Below are 20,869 nucleotides of genomic sequence, written 5' to 3'. Positions count from 1 at the left end.
TTCTGAAAGGCTGCCTTCTTTCGGGTCTAGAGCCTCATTAATCCAGCAGACGTTAACTAATGGAGCAAATCAACACACATAAATATCAAACAGGCAAATAATGTCAGAGCTCTGACACACACACATACAAACACTTTTAGGAAGGCCTCAGTAAGACAATCCACAGAGCGAAGACTAATGAAGGAGTAGATACAGCAGAACTAATGAGGCCTGATACGAGGAGCAGGTGCAGCTTTTCAGAACCGAGGGACAAACATATTCAGCATTTCCATTCTTTCCTTTCTCCTCAATCTTCTCAGATGTCTTCTCATCAGCAGAAACGATGTGCCCAATGTCACGACTGTCCCAAGTCATTTGAATACCTGAGTGTTTGTTTGTTTCAGCAGATTTCTGATAGGCTGGCTCATCCAGTATCCAACTCTTTCAGTAATGTAGGAGGTACGGTCGTATCACAGCACACTCACTGTGCACTACATCAGAGGATAACGTGGCTGTTAAAGCCGTGTGAAATCCAATTATCCACACTAAGCATGATGGATGCGAGTGCCAGCTCTTTCATCTGAAAGTGTCTGGGCTTTCCATGATGCTTATCTGAAACTGGTCTCCTCCACTTCCAGGCAGTTGCTAGGCTCTTTCTACAGGTTGTTCTGTTTCTCCAGGTATTTTCCTTAGAATTTCTAGCTGTTTACTGTGTTTTTTCTAAGTAGCTTCTGCACAGTCCAGTCAGAACATTAGGACTCGACTGTACAGTACCATGAAAAATATTATCAAACTAAATTAAATCCTTCTCATTAATTACCTGTTATTAACCACAAGTCCAAATCTGGAGAATCAAGTTAAAGACCTGTGAAATTACTTAAATATATTTCTACTATTACGAATCCAGAAGAAATGTTGTCAGTTGAACTATTTAATGGTTTAACATATTTAGCAAAACAAAGATATATAAAGAGGTTATATAGAAACAGTCTCTTCTAGTAGAGTCTTTGGCGTAGGTCCCGTCATCGGCCCAGGACTTGATACATCTGGGCTCTGCAGATCCTGTCGTACATTAGAGACAGGGGTGGGGCCACCAAACAGGACCAACCTGGAGGCAGTGGGGAAGAAGGAGGGTAAGAACGACCATCAGCGTCTGAAAGTCAGCAAATGAGTGATCTTATTTAAAGGCAGAAGGGAACAGCTGATTGGATAGGTAATTAGGTGACGTAGCATTGGAGTCTTTAGTAGACCTTTTGCTGCACTTTCATAACCTGTCTGAAGCAGCTAAAAGATCTCAAAAAGCAACACATTATACCCCAAAAAGATGAGAAAACAAAGTCATTGAAATCTGTCAGTTTAGAAAAGGTTTCAAAGTCATTTTTAAGTCTTTGAGACTCCAGGGGACCACAGTAAGAGCTGTTATTCACAAAAGGAAAATACATTGGAACACTGGTGAACCATCCCAGGAGTGACAAGTGACCGAAATGGACAGCTCATCCAGGAGGTCACAAAAGATACCAGAACAACATTTAAAGAACTGCAGGTCTCACTTGCCTCAGTTAAGGTCAGTGTTAATGATTCAATAATAAGAAAAAGACTGGGCAAAAAGTTCCAAGGCACAAACCACTGCTGACCAAAAAGAACACAATGGCTCATCTCACATTTGCCAAAAGAATATTGATGATTCCCAGAGCTTTTGTGTAAATGTGGAACTGTTTGGAAGGTGTGTGTCCTGATTCATCTGCCATAAAACACATAACCTATAATTTCAGAAAAAGGACATCATACTGAATGTAAAACATGGTGGTGGTAGTGTGATGTTCTGGGGCTGCTGGACAGCTTGCTGTAATAGATGCAAACAGGAATTCTGCTGTTTACCAGACAATCCTGAAGGAGAATATCCGGCCATCTCTTTGTGACCTCAAGCTTAGGCGTACATGGGTTCTACAGCAGGACAATGATTCTAGGCACACCAGGAAGTCGACCTCAGAATGAAAAAAAAAAACACCAGGACCAGGAGACACACGATAATGTAGTTTATACAGTTTATTAACAGAGGGGATGGATGCTAAAGGATAGTCAAAAGCAGGCATGGTCAGTTACCAAAAGGCAGCATAAATAAACAACATACCAGGCACAGTAAGGCAAGCATGGTCGTAAACTAAATAACAAACAAACAAACAATAAACTGGGCAAGGCAAAAGAGAAAAAGCTAAACAGAAACAGGTCAAACACAAAGAAGCAATAAACAGAGGACAACCGTGTCAGAAAAGAGCTACGGAACCTAAACTCACTCCTCGGCAACTGAAGTAGCAAACGGAGGGGTATTTATACTAAAAAGTCCAGTTGGTAATCAGTAGCTGGGAGAACTGGAACGCCGAGGTGTCACGTGATCCGATGAGTCATTGTAGTCAAGAAAGTGAGAATGCTGGGAAACAGAGTCTCTGAGTCCTGGGCGGGCAGACTGACAGCGTCAGGGCTGACATGAAGACTTTGGAGTAACCTAGTCAAAGTGTGTTTGAGATGTTGTGGCAAGAGCCTAAACAAGCAGTTCATGCTGGAAAACCCTCCAATGTGGCTGAATTACAAAAATTTTCTAAAGAAGAGTGAAGCCAAAATTGAAAGACTCATTACCAGCCATCGCCAACACTTGATTGCAGTTGTTGCCGCCAAGGGTGGCACAATTAAGTTATTAGTTTTAGGGGATAAATATTTTTTTTCCCTTAATAAAATAATTAAATATTATAAAAAATTATATTCTCATGGTCTATTTGATGTATATAGGGCACTTTTATAGTTATAGTTCTTTACTAGTGCACTTTGGCAGTTCTCCTACCTTGTTTCCTACCTTGTAGATGTTGTAGAAGTCAGAGACAGAAGCTCTGAATCTGTTGCTACACAGTTTGTGTTGGTCATCTTCCAGATTATCCTCAGTGGTTACAGGTCGTGACCCACAGGACTGTTGGTGGACTGTTCTCAGTCCAGTGGGGACATTGAGACGTTTAAGAACTCAAGCAGCACTGCTGTGTCTGATCTATTCGTACCAGCACAACACACACTAACATCTTATACCCCACCAACATGGCAGTGCACTCACTACAGAGCTCTGTAGTGGTCTATCCTGTTGGGTGTAGAAACAATCGTGCTTGGTCTATATTAATGAATGAAATGTAGTTGATCAGATAAAACATGAAAACTCTTGGGTTCATACTGTCTGAAATTAGCTAGTTTGATTTCTGATGGCAGTGTTCTGTTACAGAACTTTGAAGAGTTGAAGAATATTAAAAGGCTGAAGTTACAGGATTATAGCCTCTCAGTATACAGGCTCTATAAGAGACATCTTATAGTACTTGAGTGAAACCTTGAGTATGAAGGCTGTCTGCCTCTCGATATTTAATGAAACAGTTCAATAATGGAGACTTCCTGCTGTCACTTTGAAGGGAGCACATATGGATGTACTGTGGCGGTGCAGATCATTAGAATGAAATATTGATCAGAGTCATGCAGAGCAATGCAGCCTTTATGAATGCAGTGCATAACCCTCTTGACTCCCAGTGTGGTATATTTTTTATGCCTGTTCCCATGATGCACTTACTAAAGGATTAACTGGCAGAAGTAATGTCATGAAACACAGTAAATGTATTTAGTGCCAATAACAGACACAACAAGAAATACAGAATTACACACGACTTCAGAGCTTCAGATCAATACAACAGCGATGGCCAAGAAAAGACTAAAGAGCATTTATTCCTTAGAAAACCAGAAGAAAGAACAACTTTCCTTTACAAAGCTGCTGGGAAACGTCTTCTGGTGCCGAGCTGAGACCATTATCACACACTGTATCACAGTCTGGAGCTCTCACTGCACTGGCACTGAGAACACAACAGCTTTACAGCACATCATTAAAACAGTACCAGTGGTTCACAACCACCAGCACTGGAAGAAATCTTTCCCAAGACCCAACCCACGCTGGACCTGGTCCACTTCCTTATCTCCTTCCTCCATCAGAGCACTGTACATCCAGATAAGAAAACAGAGAAACAAACCCCACCACCCCCAATGCTGCCATGCAACCTTAACTGCAGAATATATACAGCTCTGGAAAAAAAATTAAGAGACCACTTCAGTTTCTGAATCATTTTCTCTGATTTTGCTATGTATAGGTATATGTTTGACTAAAATGAACATTGTTGTTTTATTATATAAACTACGGACAACATTTCTCCCAAATTCCAAATACAAATATTGTCATTTAGAGCATTTATTTGCAGAAAATGAGAAATGGCTGAAGGAACAAAAAGGATGCAGAGCTTTCAGACCTCAAATAATGCAAATAATTCAGAAATCAATATTTGGTGGAATAACCCTGTTTTTTTTATCACAGTTTTCATGCATCTTGGCATGTTCTCCTCCACCAGTCTTACACACTGCTTTTGGATCACTTCATGCCTGCACTCCTGGTACAGAAATTGAAGCAGTTCAGCTTGGTTTGAAGGCTTGTGATCATCCATTTTCCTTTTGATTATTTTCGAGAGGTTTTCAGTTTGGTAAAATCAAAGAAACTCATCATTTTTAAGTGGTCTTTTATTTTTTTCCAGAGCTGTATATATGCTGCAGTTGAGGTTGCATGGCAGCATTGGGGTGGTGGGGTTTGTTTCTTTGTCTGCTTATCTGGATGTACAGTACTCTGATGGAGGAAGGAGATAAGGAAGTGGACCAGGTCTAGCTTTACTAAATCCAAGTAATCCCAATGGGATCACATGTTTTTTTTTGCAATTGTATGTGATTTATGGGCGTCAGGAGATTCCCACAATTCACGGAAGAGATGGGATGTCTGCATTTATCAGACTTTCTTAAGTAATTTCAGTACATTTTGCCAACAGTGAAAATAATGGTATGCAATATCGTTCTGCAAATCTGTCAAATTTAATAAGAATCCCAATTTGCATGGAACAGATCTAACATATGAATGAATAAAAGAGCGGGAAGTGGAACAACGGCCTGATGTAGAAATCGACAGAACGTCATAAGCAGGACGCGCCACTCAAAAACGAATGAACTTGGTGGAGGTCACCTGTCAGAGTGGTTTATCTCATTAGTGCAGATGCTCTGATGTGAGTAAGATAATATCCAATATAATTTACATTTCCATCAGATTATACAGCAGCAGAGCTCATCTCATCCCTTCACTCAGATCAGAAGTGCTGGAGCTCTGCTCTGGAGATTTCCAGCCCATGTTAACCTCCTTTCCTGACCCAGTTTGGGCTGTGCTTCTGCTGCTTCACCACATGCATTGGTCTAACAATGGGTAGGTCCATTTTTGTTAGGCAGCATACAGCAGTATACTGTGGCTTGCAAATGTATTCATACCGTATTCATTTGCACGTTTTGACTTTGGCTTTGCAAGGTGTACTTTTCCTGCCGTTATGATAGCAAAGACGCACTGACGCTCTAAATCATGCTTTTCTTTAGCAGGGGCAGGGAAGCTGCTCAGAGTTGATAGGAAGATAGATAGAGCTAAATCATTTAAATAGCAAAGGCACTTGTGAATGTAGCTACAATGATGGGTGTGGTAGTTCAGGTACATTTCTGACATGTTATCAATGGAAAACACAAGTGCACCACCGACTGAATACAACTTAGGCAGAACTTTTTCACGTTTTGTCACCTTAGAGCCACAAACTTGTATTTTATTGAGATTTTAAGTGATAGACCAACACAAAGGAGCACATAATTGTTAAGTGGAACAAAAATGATACATGGTTTTCAAATTTTAACCAAATAAAAATCTAAAAAGTATGACGCTGAAACCCCTAAATAAAATCCAGTGCAATAAATTCCCTTCAGAAGTCACTTAATACGTTAATAGAGTTTAGCTGTGTGTAGTTTAGTCTCAGTATAAATATAAACAGCTGTTCTGTGAAGACCTCAGTGGTTGGTTAGAGAACACTAGTGAACAACCAGCATCATAAAGACTTCAGGAATCATCAGACATGTCAGACATAATAGTTTAAAGCAGCATTAGGTTGTAAAAACATATCCCATGCTTTGAGCATCCCAAGAAGCACTCTTCAATCCATCATTCAAAAATGAAAAAAGTATTCTACAACTGCAAACCTACCAAGACATGGCTGCCCACCCAAACTGACAGATCAAGGAGCAAGGAGAAACCCATGGTCACTCTGGAGGAGCTGCAGAAATCCACAACTCAGATATGTACAAAAAACTTTTTGGCCTTAATGCAAAACTCTGTGTGTGTGGCAGAAACGTAATACTGCTCATTACCCTGGACACACCATCCTGTGAAACATGGTGGTGGCAGCATCATGCTGTCGGGACGCTTTTCTTCAGGAGGGACAGGGAAGCTGCTCAGAGTTAGGAAGGAAGTAAAAGATAGATAAAGCTAAATCGTTTAAAGAGCAAAGGAGTTGGGAGTGATGGTCTCGTAATAAGGTGTGTTCAGGTACATTTCTGACATATTGCTACCTTGGCAACAGAAAACACAAGTGCGCCACTGACTGATACCAACTTAGGCTGACGTCAACTGTCAAACATTCATTGTTATACAGGTGCTGGTCAACGAATTAGAATAATTTGAAATAGTGCAATCATGAAATTCTTTGAATGCATTTTTTGTGCAGAAAGCAAATCAGGTGTTCACCGCACCTGTCCTACTCGTTAGACTAATCACAGAACTCGTTACCTGGAAAAAAATTTGCTCAGCTGAGCTTTCCAAAAGGCCCATTTAGGCCATTTAACTGTGACACTGTTGTTTTATTGAATTAGAATAATGGAGAAACCGTTTCATTGAATTAGAATAAATGCTCGAATTTTTGTTTTCTGTGAAGAGTGTTCACTGTGCAGTATAAAGTCAGGGTTGAGTAGAATTTCTAAGTTGTAAAATCAATCATGGGTAAGCAGCGCGACCTCTCAACCGGAATAGTGGCTCAAATTCAAGCCATTCGCCAACAAGGCTTGACCCAAACTAAAATTGCTGAGCAGCTCGGCATCAGCCAGTCTTCCGTCTGCAAAGCTCTCAAGAAAAACTGCAGCAAGCGCACCAACTGTTCCAGCGTCCGAAAAACTTCTGCTCGCGACAACAAGCAGCTGAGAAAGATCGCAGTCAGCAACCGGTTCAAGTCCACTTCCGAGCTCACCGACTTGTGGAACAAGCAGACCGGCGCTGACGTCTCCAGATCAACCACTTACCGTCGTCTGCGCGAACTCGGCTTCAAATCTGGCGTTCCAGCAGTAAAACCGATGCTGAACAAGAAACAAATGGAGAAACGGCTGAAGTGGGCCAAAGAACACGGCGAGTGGACTGCTGAAGACTGGCAGAAAGTGGTCTTCAGTGACGAATCACGCTTCTGCATCTCCTTCGGTGACCAAGGTCCTCGTGTCTGGGGTCGTGGTGGCGAAACCTACAACCACGAGTGCGTGAAAAGATCCGTCAAGTTTCCCCAGAGCGTTATGGTCTGGGGATGCATGTCCGCTCGAGGTGTAGGGAAACTCTGCTTCCTCAAGAAGACTGTCAATGCTGCCGTATATCAAGATGTTCTGGAAACGTTCCTGATTCCGACTGTTGAGGAACAGTTCGGCGAAGAAGAATTCATATTTCAACAGGATCTTGCACCGGCTCATGCGGCAAAGTCGACCAAAGATTGGTTCACTAAAAAACAGCTTGAAGTTTTGGCATGGCCGGCCAACTCGCCTGACCTCAATGTCATTGAAAACCTTTGGGCCATCGTCAAGCGGAAAATTCGCGACAGAAAGCCTACTACGCTGGACCAACTGAAGCAGAACATCGCCACTGCCTGGGAAGCTGTGAGTGCGGAAACTTGCGACAAGCTGGTCAAGTCGATGCCGCGGAGACTTCAGGCAGTCATACAAGCCAAGGGGGCAGCCACAAAATACTGAGAAAGTGATGATTGTAATTATAATAAAAATTATTCTAATTCAATGAAACGGTTTCTCCATTATTCTAATTCAATAAAACAACAGTGTCACAGTTAAATGGCCTAAATGGGCCATTTGGAAAGCTCAGCTGAGCAATTTTTTTTCCAGGTAACGAGTTCTGTGATTAGTCTAACGAGTAGGACAGGTGCAGTGAACACCTGATTTGCTTTCTGCACAAAAAATGCATTCAAAGAATTTCATGATTGCACTATTTCAAATTATTCTAATTCGTTGACCAGCACCTGTATTGTAAGGGGTTTGTCAACACAGGCATGTTCACACCAGCAGATGACATGTCTCTCCAAACCATCACTGATTGGTGGAAACTTCACACTAGACCTCCAGCAGCTTGAACTGTGTGTCTCTCCACTCTTCTTCCAGACTCTGCTCTCTTGATTTCCAAATAAAATGTAAAAGTTACTGATGATCAGTGATGGTTTGGAGAGACATGTCTTCTGCTGGTGTTGATCCACTGTGTTTTATTATCAAGTCTAAAGTCAGTGCAGTGTTTTGCTGTAAAATCTTACAGCACTTCATGCTTCCCTCTGCTGACAACTTTTATGGAGATGTGGATTTCATTTCCCAGCAGGATTTGGCACACTGCCCACACTGCCAACAGTACCAATTAGTCTTATATAATATTCCTTCTATATTTTCTGATGCACTGATTTTTGGGTTTTCATTGGCTGTAAGCCAAAATCATCAACAATAAAATAAAATAAAAGCTTAAAACAGATCGCTCTATGTGTAATACATATATAATATATGAGTTTCACATTTCGAACAGAATTACTGAAATAAAGTAACTTTTCAATGATATTCTAATTTTTTGAGATGCACCTGTAGCTAGCTGCACCACCTTGTAGATAAAAGAAGGATTTAAAAGTATGCAGGATTTAATAAAGTAAACATAATTAAACTAATAATTAAACACATTTCAGGCAAATTTGAGGACACTTTTGGACATCAGCTTGAGCAGAGTCCCGTCTTATTATATGAAACACCTCCTAAGACTAATTCACAGCCTCCATCTGTTCTTTCTCTCTCTTTCATTTCTCCTTCAGCATCCCGCTGCTCAGAATCAACACTCCCGTCAGAGTAGAGCAGATGTCCGATATTAAAGCTAATTAGGGTTAATAACAGCAAATTAGTGAATGCCAGCTACAGTTAAACAGAATACAGAGTTTTTGATTACGCTTTTATATAACAAATAAAAACAGTATCAGGAACCCCCTAAATCCCAAATCTGCAAATACAATCTGAAAGCTACAGAGAGATGCTGTGAGCTCAACTCAAATGCTGACATTCATTCTGCTTTTATTTTTCATCCATTTCAATATTTGGATCTGTGGGATCACAATGAGGTTGTGATCAATACTAGCAGTTACATTTTAGCGCATTTAGCACATTTCAGCCTAACTCACCTCAGCCATGCTGTAAACCACTGCTGAAAAAAATATAACAAACACAGTATATACAGAACACACCTGCAAAATGTATTTGCACAAAAACACACTATATATACAAAATATACACAGAATACAAATGAGATTTATTGGTGAAGGAAACAAAACATCAACCTATAAAACGCTCAGCATCCAAGACAAAATATTCTCTTTGTAATGTACAAGTGTACAAATGCTCATGTGGGTGTACCAACATTCCTCCTGGCGTACCAGGTCTACCAGTTTTACCAGTTTTTTCTGTAGATGTGCAAATGTTCATGTAGGTTTGCCAGTGTTCCTGCAGATGTTTCAGAATTTTGATAGATCTACCAGTGTTCCTGCAGGTCAACAAGTGTTCCTGTAAGCATATAAGCATTTCAGATATGTCTACCATTGGTTTTGCATGTGTCCCAGGTCCGAGGCCTGAGTTCCTGCTGGTATACGAGTGCTCCTGTAGGTGTGCCACCATTCCTGCTGGTATATAAGCATTCTGAAGTGTTCCTGTAGTTCATGTAGGTGTGCCAGTGTTTCACTAGGGCAATTAGTGAAAGGCAATTGTCCTTGTATGTATATCAGAACTTCTACAGGAGTCTCAAGATTCCTGTAGGTATACCAGAGCTTCTACAGGAGTTTTAAGATTCCTGTAGGTATACCAGACCTTCTATAAAAGTATCAATGTTCCTGTAGGTGTAGCAGAGCTTTTACAAGAGTCTCAAGGTTCATGTAGGCTGGTTTCTGTAGATATAGCAGAGTTTCTACCGGAGTTTCAACGTTCCTGTAGGTGTAGCAGAGCTTCTACAGGAGTCTCAATGTTCCTGTAGGTGTAGCAGAGCTTCTACAGGAGTTTCAATGTTCCTGTAGGTAAACCAGAGCTTCTACAGGAGTCTCCTGTAGGTTGGTTCCTGTAGGTATAGCAGAGCTTTTACAGGAGTTTTAAGGTTCCTATAGATAGAGCAGAGCTTCTACAGGAGTCTCAATGTTCCTGTAGGTATACCAGAGCTTCTACAGGAGTCTCCTGTAGGTTAGTTCCTGTTCCTGTAGGTTGGTTCCTGTAGGTGTAGCAGAGCTTTTACAGGTGTTTTAAGGTTCCTGTAGATAGAACAGAGCTTCTACAGGAGTCTCAATGTTCCTGTAGGTATACCAGAGCTTCTACAGTAGTCTCCTGTAGGTTGGTTCGTGTTCCTGCAGGTTGGTTCCTGTAGGTATAGCAGAGCTTTTTACAGGAGTTTCAAGGTTCCTGTAGGTGTAGCAGAGCTTCTACAGGAGTCTCAATGTTCCTGTAGGTGTAGCAGAGCTTCTACAGGAGTCTCAATGTTCCTGTAGGTGTAGCAGAGCTTCTACAGGAGTCTCAATGTTCCTGTAGGTTGGTTCATGTAGGTATGGCAGAGCTTCTACAGGAGTTTCAAGGTTCCTGTAGATATAGCAGAGCATCTACAGGAGTCTCAATGTTCCTGTAGGTATACCAGAGCTTCTACAGGAGTCTTAATGTTCCTGTAGGTTGGTTCCTGTAGATATAGCAGAGCTTCTACAGGAGTCTCAATGTTCCTGTTGGTTTACCAGAGCTTCTACAGGAGTTTCAATGTTCCCGTAGGTAAATCAGAGCTTCTACAGGAGTCTAAATATTCCTGTAGGTTTGTTCCTGTAGGTATAGCAGAGCTTCTACAGGAGTCTCAAGGTTCCTTTAGGTGTAGCTATATTCCTGTAGGTATACAAGAGCTCCTACAGGAGGAGATTTGTGTTCCTCTTTGTGTACCGTAGAACATATTCCTGCAAGTGTACCATTGTTCCTGCTGGTGTTCCTACAAGTGGAACAGGTGGATACCCTCTACAGTTTTCATTGCAGCATTTATACATAACATATTTTGCATGAATGTGACACAGGCTGGTAGTTATATGTAATGTGAAGCTTAGTTTGGAGGCTCAGCCATCACTAAGCCACTCAGTGAGGTGGGCTCGCCTCTGAAAATATCTTCAAGAGTCTTATTTACTCTAATCTGCATCCATAGCCTCAGCTTGATGGGCTCTTTGAAAGAGCCGGGGTGATTCAGAAGTAGGACATTAGCTTTGCTACACTTCATGCATGGACTTCAGAAGCTCTTTAGAACACAATAAAGCACAAGCATCGATCAGCAGCTTTCATTCTCCTGTCTTACTCCAGCACAAGCACAAAAACACCACAGGCCTGAAATATTTAACAAAGAAAGACAAGAAACAAAGACAAATCAAATATGAAAGATGATACAAATATGAAAAGATTCAGATGACCTTCACGGAAGTGTCGTCAGAACAAAACCTTTCCTGGCCCTGGAGTTTCTGTAGTTGTCTGGTAAATATAAAATAGAACTTTGTGCAAAATATAGGCTAGTGTACGGAGGTATAGGACAATACAGGGGACATGATGTATAGTGTAATATAGGGCAATAAAGGGTAGTAAACGGTAGTATTGTGTAGTATAGTGAAAATAGGGTAGTATGGGGCAGTGTATGGTTGTATAGTGTAGTATAGGACAGTATATGGTAGTATCGTGTATTATAGGGAGTATAGGGCAGTGAATGGTAGTATAGTGTAGTATGAGGAGTATAGGGAAGAATAGTGTAGTTAAGGGAGTATAGGGTAGTAAAGAGTAATATAGGCTAGTGTAGGTATAGGGCAATACAGGGGACATGATGTATAGTGTAGTATAGGGCAATGAAGGGTAGTATAGGTTAGTGTTGTGTATTATAGTGAAAATAGGGCAGTTTATGGTTGTGTAGTCTAGTATAGGGAGTATAGGGCAGTGTATGGTAGTATAGTGTACTGTAAGGAGTATAGGGAGGTATAGTGTAGTTTAGGTATAGGGCAGTAAAGAGTAGTATAGGGCAGTGTATGGTAGTATAGTTTAGTATAGTGAAAGTAGGGTAGTATAGGTCAGTTTATGGTAGCATAGTGTAATATAGGGAGAATAGGGTATACATGACAGTATATGATAGTATAGTGTAGTATAGGGAGAACAGGATAGAATCGGGCAGTGTATGGTAGTATAGTGTAGTATAGGGAGTACAGGACAGTATATAATAGTATAGTGTTAGTATAGGGTAGTATGGGGCAGTGTATGGTAGTATAGTGTAGTATAGGGAGTACAGGACAGTATATAATAGTATAGTGTAGTATAGGGTAGTATGGGGCAGTGTATGGTAGTATAGTGTAGTATAGGGAGAATAGGGAGTACAGGACAGTATATGGTAGTATAGGGAGTATAGGGTAGTATAGGACAGTGTATGGTAGTATAGGGAGAATAGGGTAGTATAGGGCAATATATGGTATTATAGTGTAGTATAGGAAGAGAAGGAGTATAGTAGGGGAGTATAAGCGGTGTAGGAGAGTACAGGGGGTGTAGGGGAGTATAGGGTAGTATGGGATGGAGAGGGGAGGAGAGATATGGAGACATATGGTGTTAGCCAGGTTATCATTATGTATACAATGTATGTCAGGCAAAAGAACGGATCTATTGAAAAATGTCATATTTCCAGATGTGCCAGAGGTTCTTACAGCTTGATACGTCATCATTTATTTAAAAAAAAACAAAAAACGTTTCCATCTCTTTTTTTCTCAATTTAGCTTTAAAAACTTTGAGATTTTTTTTTTTTTTGGTCTTTGTAAAATTATTATGCATTTTTAAAATTCACAAAAACTTAGTGGATGTAAAACCCACTTGTGACACAATGCACAAGAACAACCAAGATTTATGTTGTGTCCAGAAGTAAATTAAAAACAAAGGTTCTTCATGACATCAACAATGTAAGACTTTGTCACCTAGAACACGGTGATAAAAATGTTTTTGATTGAGTTTAATCAGCATAGCTATGGAAACTGATCTTGAGTTTCTCAATGACATTGCCAAAAAGTAGCGTATAAAAAAGCATAGACCCTAAAATAGAACCTTGAGGGACTTCACAGGGCTTTGTTGAAAGTTTATGCAACAAAGCCAAAAATATAATGATTCCTAAATGTCCTTTCAGTCTTTATTTATAACTATATAAATAAAGTAAATAAACATAGCAAAAATAGCATTCATCAACGCAGGTTACAGGTGGTTGACCTGTACTGATGGATGAATATCGCAAGCATAATCTTATTCACATTTAACCCGCTCCAGTACTTCATCCTCATTCTTTAATAGACATAGTCTATGTGAGCTTTATACAGTATATAAACTCTAAATCAAGCTCATGGTGTTGATTCAGAACCATAGACTCCAGCACAGAAACTTGAGCCCGAGTCCAAAGCAGTTCTCTGGTTCTGTGATGAAGTAAAATGACCCAGACCCAGAAAATGTCACTAAAAGGTTTGACGCTTGTTTGCAGTTCTGAATTGTTCTGAATTGTCACCAGCCGATATTTTTACGTGGCTGGAAGTTCAGAGGTCCTGCTGCTCCCCCCGTTCTGATCCATGTTAGCCGAGTCGTTTCCCATAAACGCTTGTCGTTTTAGTGGTCTGGAGAACTGCACGCTGAGGTTTGCTCTCTCGGGAGCGCCATCTAGCCGCCGGGGTCGGCGCAGACAGGCTGAGAGCGTGGAGACGCAGCTCTTCTTAAAGTTCTCGTTCATGAAGGCGTAGACGATGGGGTTGTTGAAGGAGTTGGAGAAGCCGATGGCCTGCACCACAGCGATGATCATGTTCAGAGTCACATCGTCGTACTTCGACTCCAGGTCATCTGGATACGAGAGAAAGAGAGAGAAAGACAGAGCAAATAAAGAGACAATAGCAGCACTTGGAAACACCCCCTCAGGATCTTGACTGTAAAAAGATTAAGAACATAGTTTGGAATGCACAGAACATTTGGCAACCAAAAATATTTGGCCAATAATCGGTTTTAGAAAAAAGACATAAAATCCTTACTCAACAATGACTATTTTAAGTTTTTTTGTAGTGTTTTATCTACTGTTCAGCACTGGTGGCAATTATAAATTTAGGCTCTGTAATTTATTTAGTGGTGAAAAAGAGGCAAATGTAATAAAAATGTGAAAACCAATGTTCGTTTTACAGCCTTCAACAAAAATATTTCGTTTTTTTGGTTTGGTTTTGTTTCGAAGCATCCCTAGACCTAATGTCAGAGAACTTGTAGTGAGGAAATACCTCTGTCATTGGTGTTGTCCAGTCACTAGGGGGAGCTCATGAGTAATTCCTAAATTAATGTGTTTATTTGGAGTGTTTTCCTTTAGCTGTTCACCGGCATGTGTTTCAGAAATTCTGATTGGCACAACGAGAGTACATTATAATATACAGCCAATGGATTGGCAAGCATGAGAAATTAAGCCAAAAATGTTCACTATGTTGTTAAATTTGCAACCAGAACCATAAGAGCTCATTAGAGGCCAGAGGCAGAGCCAGACTCACACCCGCACCTTACGCACCTTCGACCAAGTGTCTCAGACTGCCTTCATTAAGTTTACAGTGCAGCCACTCATCACGTATTTTATTAACAAACAAATAAATGTTACAAGTCTATACTCTGTCTAAAACAGAGTATAAATGCTACTACGGTAAAATTAGCTGGCTGGCTAGCGACTACTGTAGACCACACTGGCCATTTTATGCAACATCAGACTCACAAAAAAATAACTTTATTCGCTGTCTGTTAATGCGACAAAAATAACAACACCACATGATTAAATTTGTCACTTTTTCACCACTGAACAAATTACAAATCTGTTTATCAGTATAAATTATGTACTGTATTATAAATTATAGTTTTTCTAAAACTTTTGTGCCATTTTCAGCCGAATATTTTTGGTTGCCAAGTTTTTCAGTTGCCAAATATTTAGTGCATCCCTGACTACGTCCTTAATATTTTTTAATCATATCAACTGAGATCTGGGTGACACAGAGACACAGAGACACAGGGTGAGGAAGAAGCTGAGGGCAGAGTTATATAACAATAACATACCACAAATCAGCTTACGAACATCCAATATTACTTGTTTTTACTGGGCATCCATTATGGAAGTTTGTCAAAAGTTTAATAAAATATAAATCTGAAAAGTGTGCAAAAGTAATTAGTCCCCTTTACTAATTTAAATCCAGTGCAATCACTTGCCTTCAGAAGTCATTTAATAATTTAATAGAGTCCAGCTCTGTGTAATTTAGTCTCAGTATCATTATACAAAAACCTGTTCTGTGAAGACCTCTGTGGTTTTTAGAGAACACTAGTGAACAAACAGCATCACAAAGTCCAAGGAACTCACCAGACAGGTCAGAGATAAAAGTGTGGAGAAATCTAAAGCAGGGTTATGTTATAAAAACATGTCCAAGTATTGTTCAATCCATCATCCAAAAATGGAAAAAGTATCCTACAACTGCAAACCTACCAAGTCATGGCCATTCACCCATACTGACAGATTGAGCAAGGAGAGCACTGATCAGAGAAGCAGCCAAGAGGCCCATAGTCACTCTGGAGGAGCTGCAGAAATCCACTCAGCTCAGTGGGAGAATCTGACATGAGATTTTGTTTTTTTTTGTGTCTTTTTGCTAAAAATCAGCACACAAACAGTCCATATCACTTGTATTTTTTATTGGACATCCATTTTGAGAGAAAAAAAGGTGTGTTTTGCTTGTCATACTCCAGTTCTTGCAAGTGTTTATGTGACAAGACGTGATGTTCAGAGCAGACAGATTAGTGTTGGGTTCCTCCTGGTGAAAGACCTTGTAATTCCTTACTCTGACACTGCCCTCTACAGGTGACTGAAGTTGCTACTCTTGTTATCTGTGTAAAATATGTGATATCTCGGGAGGAAAGTATTTTTTCTGCTTTGTTGTGTGATTTATTATGTAGTTTTACTGTAGAACGCAAAGGTACTTATTGTCAACATTACTGAACAAGCATGCTTTCTTACCTCTGTGGATGAGAGTTTTTCTGAAAAAACACATTCAGTGCTCTAAGCTACTCTCTGCCACCTCTAAAAAAAAAAAAAAACAGTCTGCTTTTAACCTTATTGTCCTTTTTCATGCCATGGGCATCAGCTGCACCTTTTACAGTTGCACAAAGAGGCTGAGGGGGCCTATTGTACAATTTGCTCAAGAAAAATTGCTTTCCATCACACCCTCTAGGCCAACTGCGTCACGGAGGAGCAGCTTTTCATTGAGGAACACAGTGCAGGTAATTAGCTTTACTCCTAATAAAAAAAAATCATCCACTCACTGGCCAATTTACTGGAAACACATACTTAAGTTGAACTTCTACTCACTGCCCACTTCATTTGAAGCACCTGTTCTATTTTGTGCTTCCACGTACTGCCCACTTTATCGGAAACATATACTTTTAAACATCTACCCCATTTGGGGAGGTGTTTCTAATAAAAGTGACCAGAGAACATTAATGCACTGATATACAAAACAGTGATGTTTTCTGAGATGTAGTGTTTTCCGAATGGTGCTTTTTTACTGTCAAATGTATACTCACTATATTCAAACAGCATGTGGACAGTGTGGAAAGGGGCCCAGCAGATGGTGAACATCAGAACGATTGTGATCATCATCTTGACGGCACGTTTTTTCTTCCTGTTCAAAAACAGCAAACAAAACCAGACTATGAAGAAACACATAATAATGAATCATGTAGTAACTTAAAAGTGTTAAACAAACAAAAATACATTAAAATATGTGAAGTATTTATGTGGGTTGCATTTATCTGGGGTTAAGCTGTTAACTTGCGTTTTTTTGAGGATGGTAACTCTGATGAACTTATCCTGTAAGGAGCAACTCTTGGTCTTCCTTTCCTGGGGCGGTCCTGATGAGTGCCAGTTTCATCATAATGTTTTTGATGGTCTTTGCGAATGCATTTGAGGACTTTCAAAGTCCTTAAAATATTTCTGATTGACTGACCTTATTTTTTTCTTTACTTAGTTAAGCAGTTCTTACCATAATATGGATTAGAACATTACTCAAATAGAGTTATTCACTGTATACCAACTCTACCTCTTCACAACTGTACAACTGATGCTCTCAAACACATTAAGAAATTCAAGTAGTTAACCCAAGATGAGCAAAGCTGTCATCTAAGCAAGAGGTGCTACTTTAAAGAATCTAAAATTCAATAATTCAACTAAAAACTGGTACTGTACATTTTGATTGCCCATTTGATTCACGCATTTTGTCATGATGTTAAGATGATTAGTTATACTAGTTTTATTTTATTTATTTCTTACAAATGAGGATTAATCTACAGTTACAGTAGATACAGGAGTCACCAGAGTAACCTTTTGTACCTGCTGCATGATTTCTCTACACATCAAGAGGAGTTGGATTTTTTGTTCTTTTATTGTTTATTGGGTGATGATAGACTGAATCATCTAACTGTAATTCCTGGAAAATCTGAACCATCTAGAAAAGTGTTTCCACACTGTAACTGAAACAGATCGACTACCTCACTTGGTCTGGAACATGGTCAGCAGCAGTTTTCACACTTGCTATTTTGGTTTGGACCAAACTAATGTCCAGAATCACCTTGTTGGGCATTGTCCTAGTAATTTCTGTGCGTGAGAAATACATGGTGTGACCTGTGAACTGATTGAAATGCATTAGTCTCATGCCTAATGTGTGAGACTTGAAAGCCCTGTTGTTAATAGCTGCCGAAAAATGATTTTTTTTTCAAATTGTATCTAAGCCAAATTTGATGGAAGGAAATGGGATTAAGATCAGATTTGTATAGATTGTCTCAGATTTCTGGACGCTTTGGGCACTCAAATGAGATTTCAACATGTACTTTGCATCAATTATCAAGAAACAAACAAAGATCTTATCAAATCCAGAGTGATGAAAGCTGTAAATGGCCAGACATGTAAATCTGATCTGATCACTTGCATATAACAGCATGGACAGTCATTTAAATAGATTTGATTTAAGAAAATAATCTAATTTGCCTGCAGTCATTATTTGCCATGTTCTACAATTAAATGACCACAATTAAACAGCCTAAACTGCTCTAAACTTACAGTATATCTCAGCAATTAGCATGGTGCTAACTGCATGCTGCCTCAATCAACACAAATTTCTCATCTGACTTTATGGAGATGTTCAATCTCTTATAGACTCTATAGATTATGTAGGTTCTTCACAGGTTCTTCTGTGTACCTGGATATCTTGCTGATCTCTCGGTGGTTCATGGTGCTGAGGACGGAGACGTCTCCGACTCGTTTGCGGATCCACAGCTCGATGCTGATGCGGGTGTAGAGGAAGAGCATGGCAGCCAGCGGCAGCAGGAACAGTGCCACCATGATGAAGGTGGTGTAGATCTTACGGTGAAGCTCCGAACCCCACAGCTCCTGACAGCACACGTGATGATGCTCATACAGGAAATCATACTTCACCTGGAAGAACACACACATAAACAGTGTTTCATTCACTGGCCACTTTATTAGAAACACCTACCTAGCTTGTGCTCCTATTAATTGAACACTTTATTAAAAACACTTATTTTGAGCATTCAACGTTCTGACCACTTGCCTAATAACACCTGCCTTGAGATTTCACTTACTGGCCACTTTATTAGAAACTCCCAAAACATTGTGTTTCCACTCACTGGCCACTTTAGTGGAAACACCTACTGTCTTATGCTTCCATTTACTGATCACTTTATTAGAAACATCTACCTAATTTGTGCTTCTTCTCTCTGGCCAGTTTATTAGAAACACCTGATATACCTTGTGCTTTCATTAACTGTCCACTTTATTAGAAACACACACTACATTGTGCTTCCACTCACTAGTCACTTTATTGGAAACATTTATTGCCTTGTTCTTCCATTTACTGACTACATTTTTAGAAACACCCACTTCACTGTGTTTCCGTTTTCTGGCCACTTTATTAGAAACACATTCTACATTGTGTTTCTGCTTTTTGGCCACTTTAATAGAAACACCTACCTACTTTGTGCTTCTTCTCTCTGGCCACTTTATTAGAAACATATAATGTACCTTGTGCTGTCACTAACTCTACACTATATTAGAAACACCTACTACAGTGCGCTTCTGCTTTCTGGCCACTTTATTAGAAACACCTAATGCACCTTGTTCTCTCACTCACTGGCCACTTTACTAGAAACTCTGACCTACGTACCTTATGCTTTTACTCACTGGCCACTTTATTAGAAACATCTGCCTTCCTTGAGCTGCAACTCACTAGCCACTAGCATTTTTACACCTCTAGCTCTGATTACAGACACCCTCTGAATAAAGATCTCTATTGTTGTGGTCTGTGATCTGTTCTCAAGATGACACAGAAATGAGATAATGTTTTTTTGTGTTTATTGTTTATTTTCTATAGTGATGTGTTTGCAGCTCTAAATGAACTCACAGATTGAATTCAGTCCATCAGTACATATAGAATCAGCACACTGAGAGATGATCAATGCACATTACCAAGAATAAATGAGGGAATAGATCAGTATTGAGGGCGTCTACACACCTGAAAGTCTGGAACAAAGTTAACCAAGGTTGATGTGTTTGTTACGTTGTATACCATACAATTAGTCTGGTTGGTTTGGTTTTACACTGCAGTTTAGTGACTGAGCACATTAAAAACTTTAATACATCCTGTTATCATCACCTACCATGATGAGTGGAGTCTCATTATACTAGGCAGTTGTTGGCATGTTGTCCCATTCCTTTGAATTCTGGCAGCAGAATGAGTGTAACAGATTCCCCTCGGATTCCTCTTATTTCTGTTTATAAATGAGGGTTAATCTACAGTTACAGTAGATACAGGAATCACCCGTGTTAACTGTTTTACACATACTACTTTTGTACACATCTGCATGCCAAGGGGAGACAAATTTCAGCACAACACCACTTCTTTTTGTTCTTTTGTTGTTTAATAGATGATGATAGCCCAACTCATCTTCCTGTAATTGGTAGGGAAATCTGAACCATCTAGAAAAGTGTTTTCACACTGCAAATGAACCTAACCGAGACCACTTTCTTTTTGGTCTGGACCATGGCCTTGCAGCAGCTTTCACACTTGTATTTTAGTTAGAATCTAATAAAAAAAGTGAAAAAGTCCAGGCTAAACAAGCTATGTGAGAAACTTTACTTGGATTTATGGGTAAAACTTTACTTGGATGGTCCATAGAAGATGCCTTATTGATGGTCAACTAACAACTGCTCGTCTAATCTTTACATTTTAGTGTTTGGGGTTAGGGCTGGGTTTTAGGATTGATTAATGGTCAAGCTTAGGCTTAAGATTAGGGTTAGGTGTATGGTTAGATTTAAAGGTTAGGTTAAGGTTTGGGTTAGGGTGTGTCCAGCAAGAGTGTGCTAGGCAGCAAAGTGCATTTATACTTCTGCGTGCACGTATTAGCCGTTTTAGTGGGAGGTCTTTAAGGTTCTGCTGTATTTTGAGAGGAGGGGTGTGGGTCACTCAAGAAGCAGGTGCAGAGAAAGTTTGTATTATATTAAAAAAAGCCCTTTAGAGACTACAGGTTTTAAAGAAATGTGATACAAAATCACATTAGGCTT

The 20,869-nt window shown here is 39.9% G+C and overlaps 1 protein-coding gene across 1 annotated transcript in view; it reads right to left on the bottom strand.

Moving 5' to 3' along the window:
- Window positions 1–9,466: 9,466 nt before the first annotated feature.
- The window catches only part of qrfprb (pyroglutamylated RFamide peptide receptor b), a 33,821-nt gene continuing 22,418 nt past the window's right edge, over window positions 9,467–20,869 (bottom strand). Inside the window, exons 5-7 of the mRNA XM_007235442.3 lie at window positions 18,489–18,724; window positions 16,819–16,916; window positions 9,467–14,073 (exon numbers count right to left, since the gene is read on the bottom strand). Of these exons, the coding sequence (XP_007235504.2) occupies window positions 13,760–14,073; window positions 16,819–16,916; window positions 18,489–18,724 (648 nt within the window). The 3' untranslated portion in view covers window positions 9,467–13,759. The remainder of the gene's footprint in view (window positions 14,074–16,818; window positions 16,917–18,488; window positions 18,725–20,869) is intronic.

Source organism: Astyanax mexicanus, chromosome 15, assembly GCF_023375975.1.
Source record: "Astyanax mexicanus isolate ESR-SI-001 chromosome 15, AstMex3_surface, whole genome shotgun sequence".
Lineage (NCBI taxonomy): Eukaryota > Metazoa > Chordata > Actinopteri > Characiformes > Acestrorhamphidae > Astyanax > Astyanax mexicanus.
The sequence above is the reverse complement of the archived record's forward strand: the minus strand, read 5'-3'. Positions and strand labels throughout refer to the sequence as shown.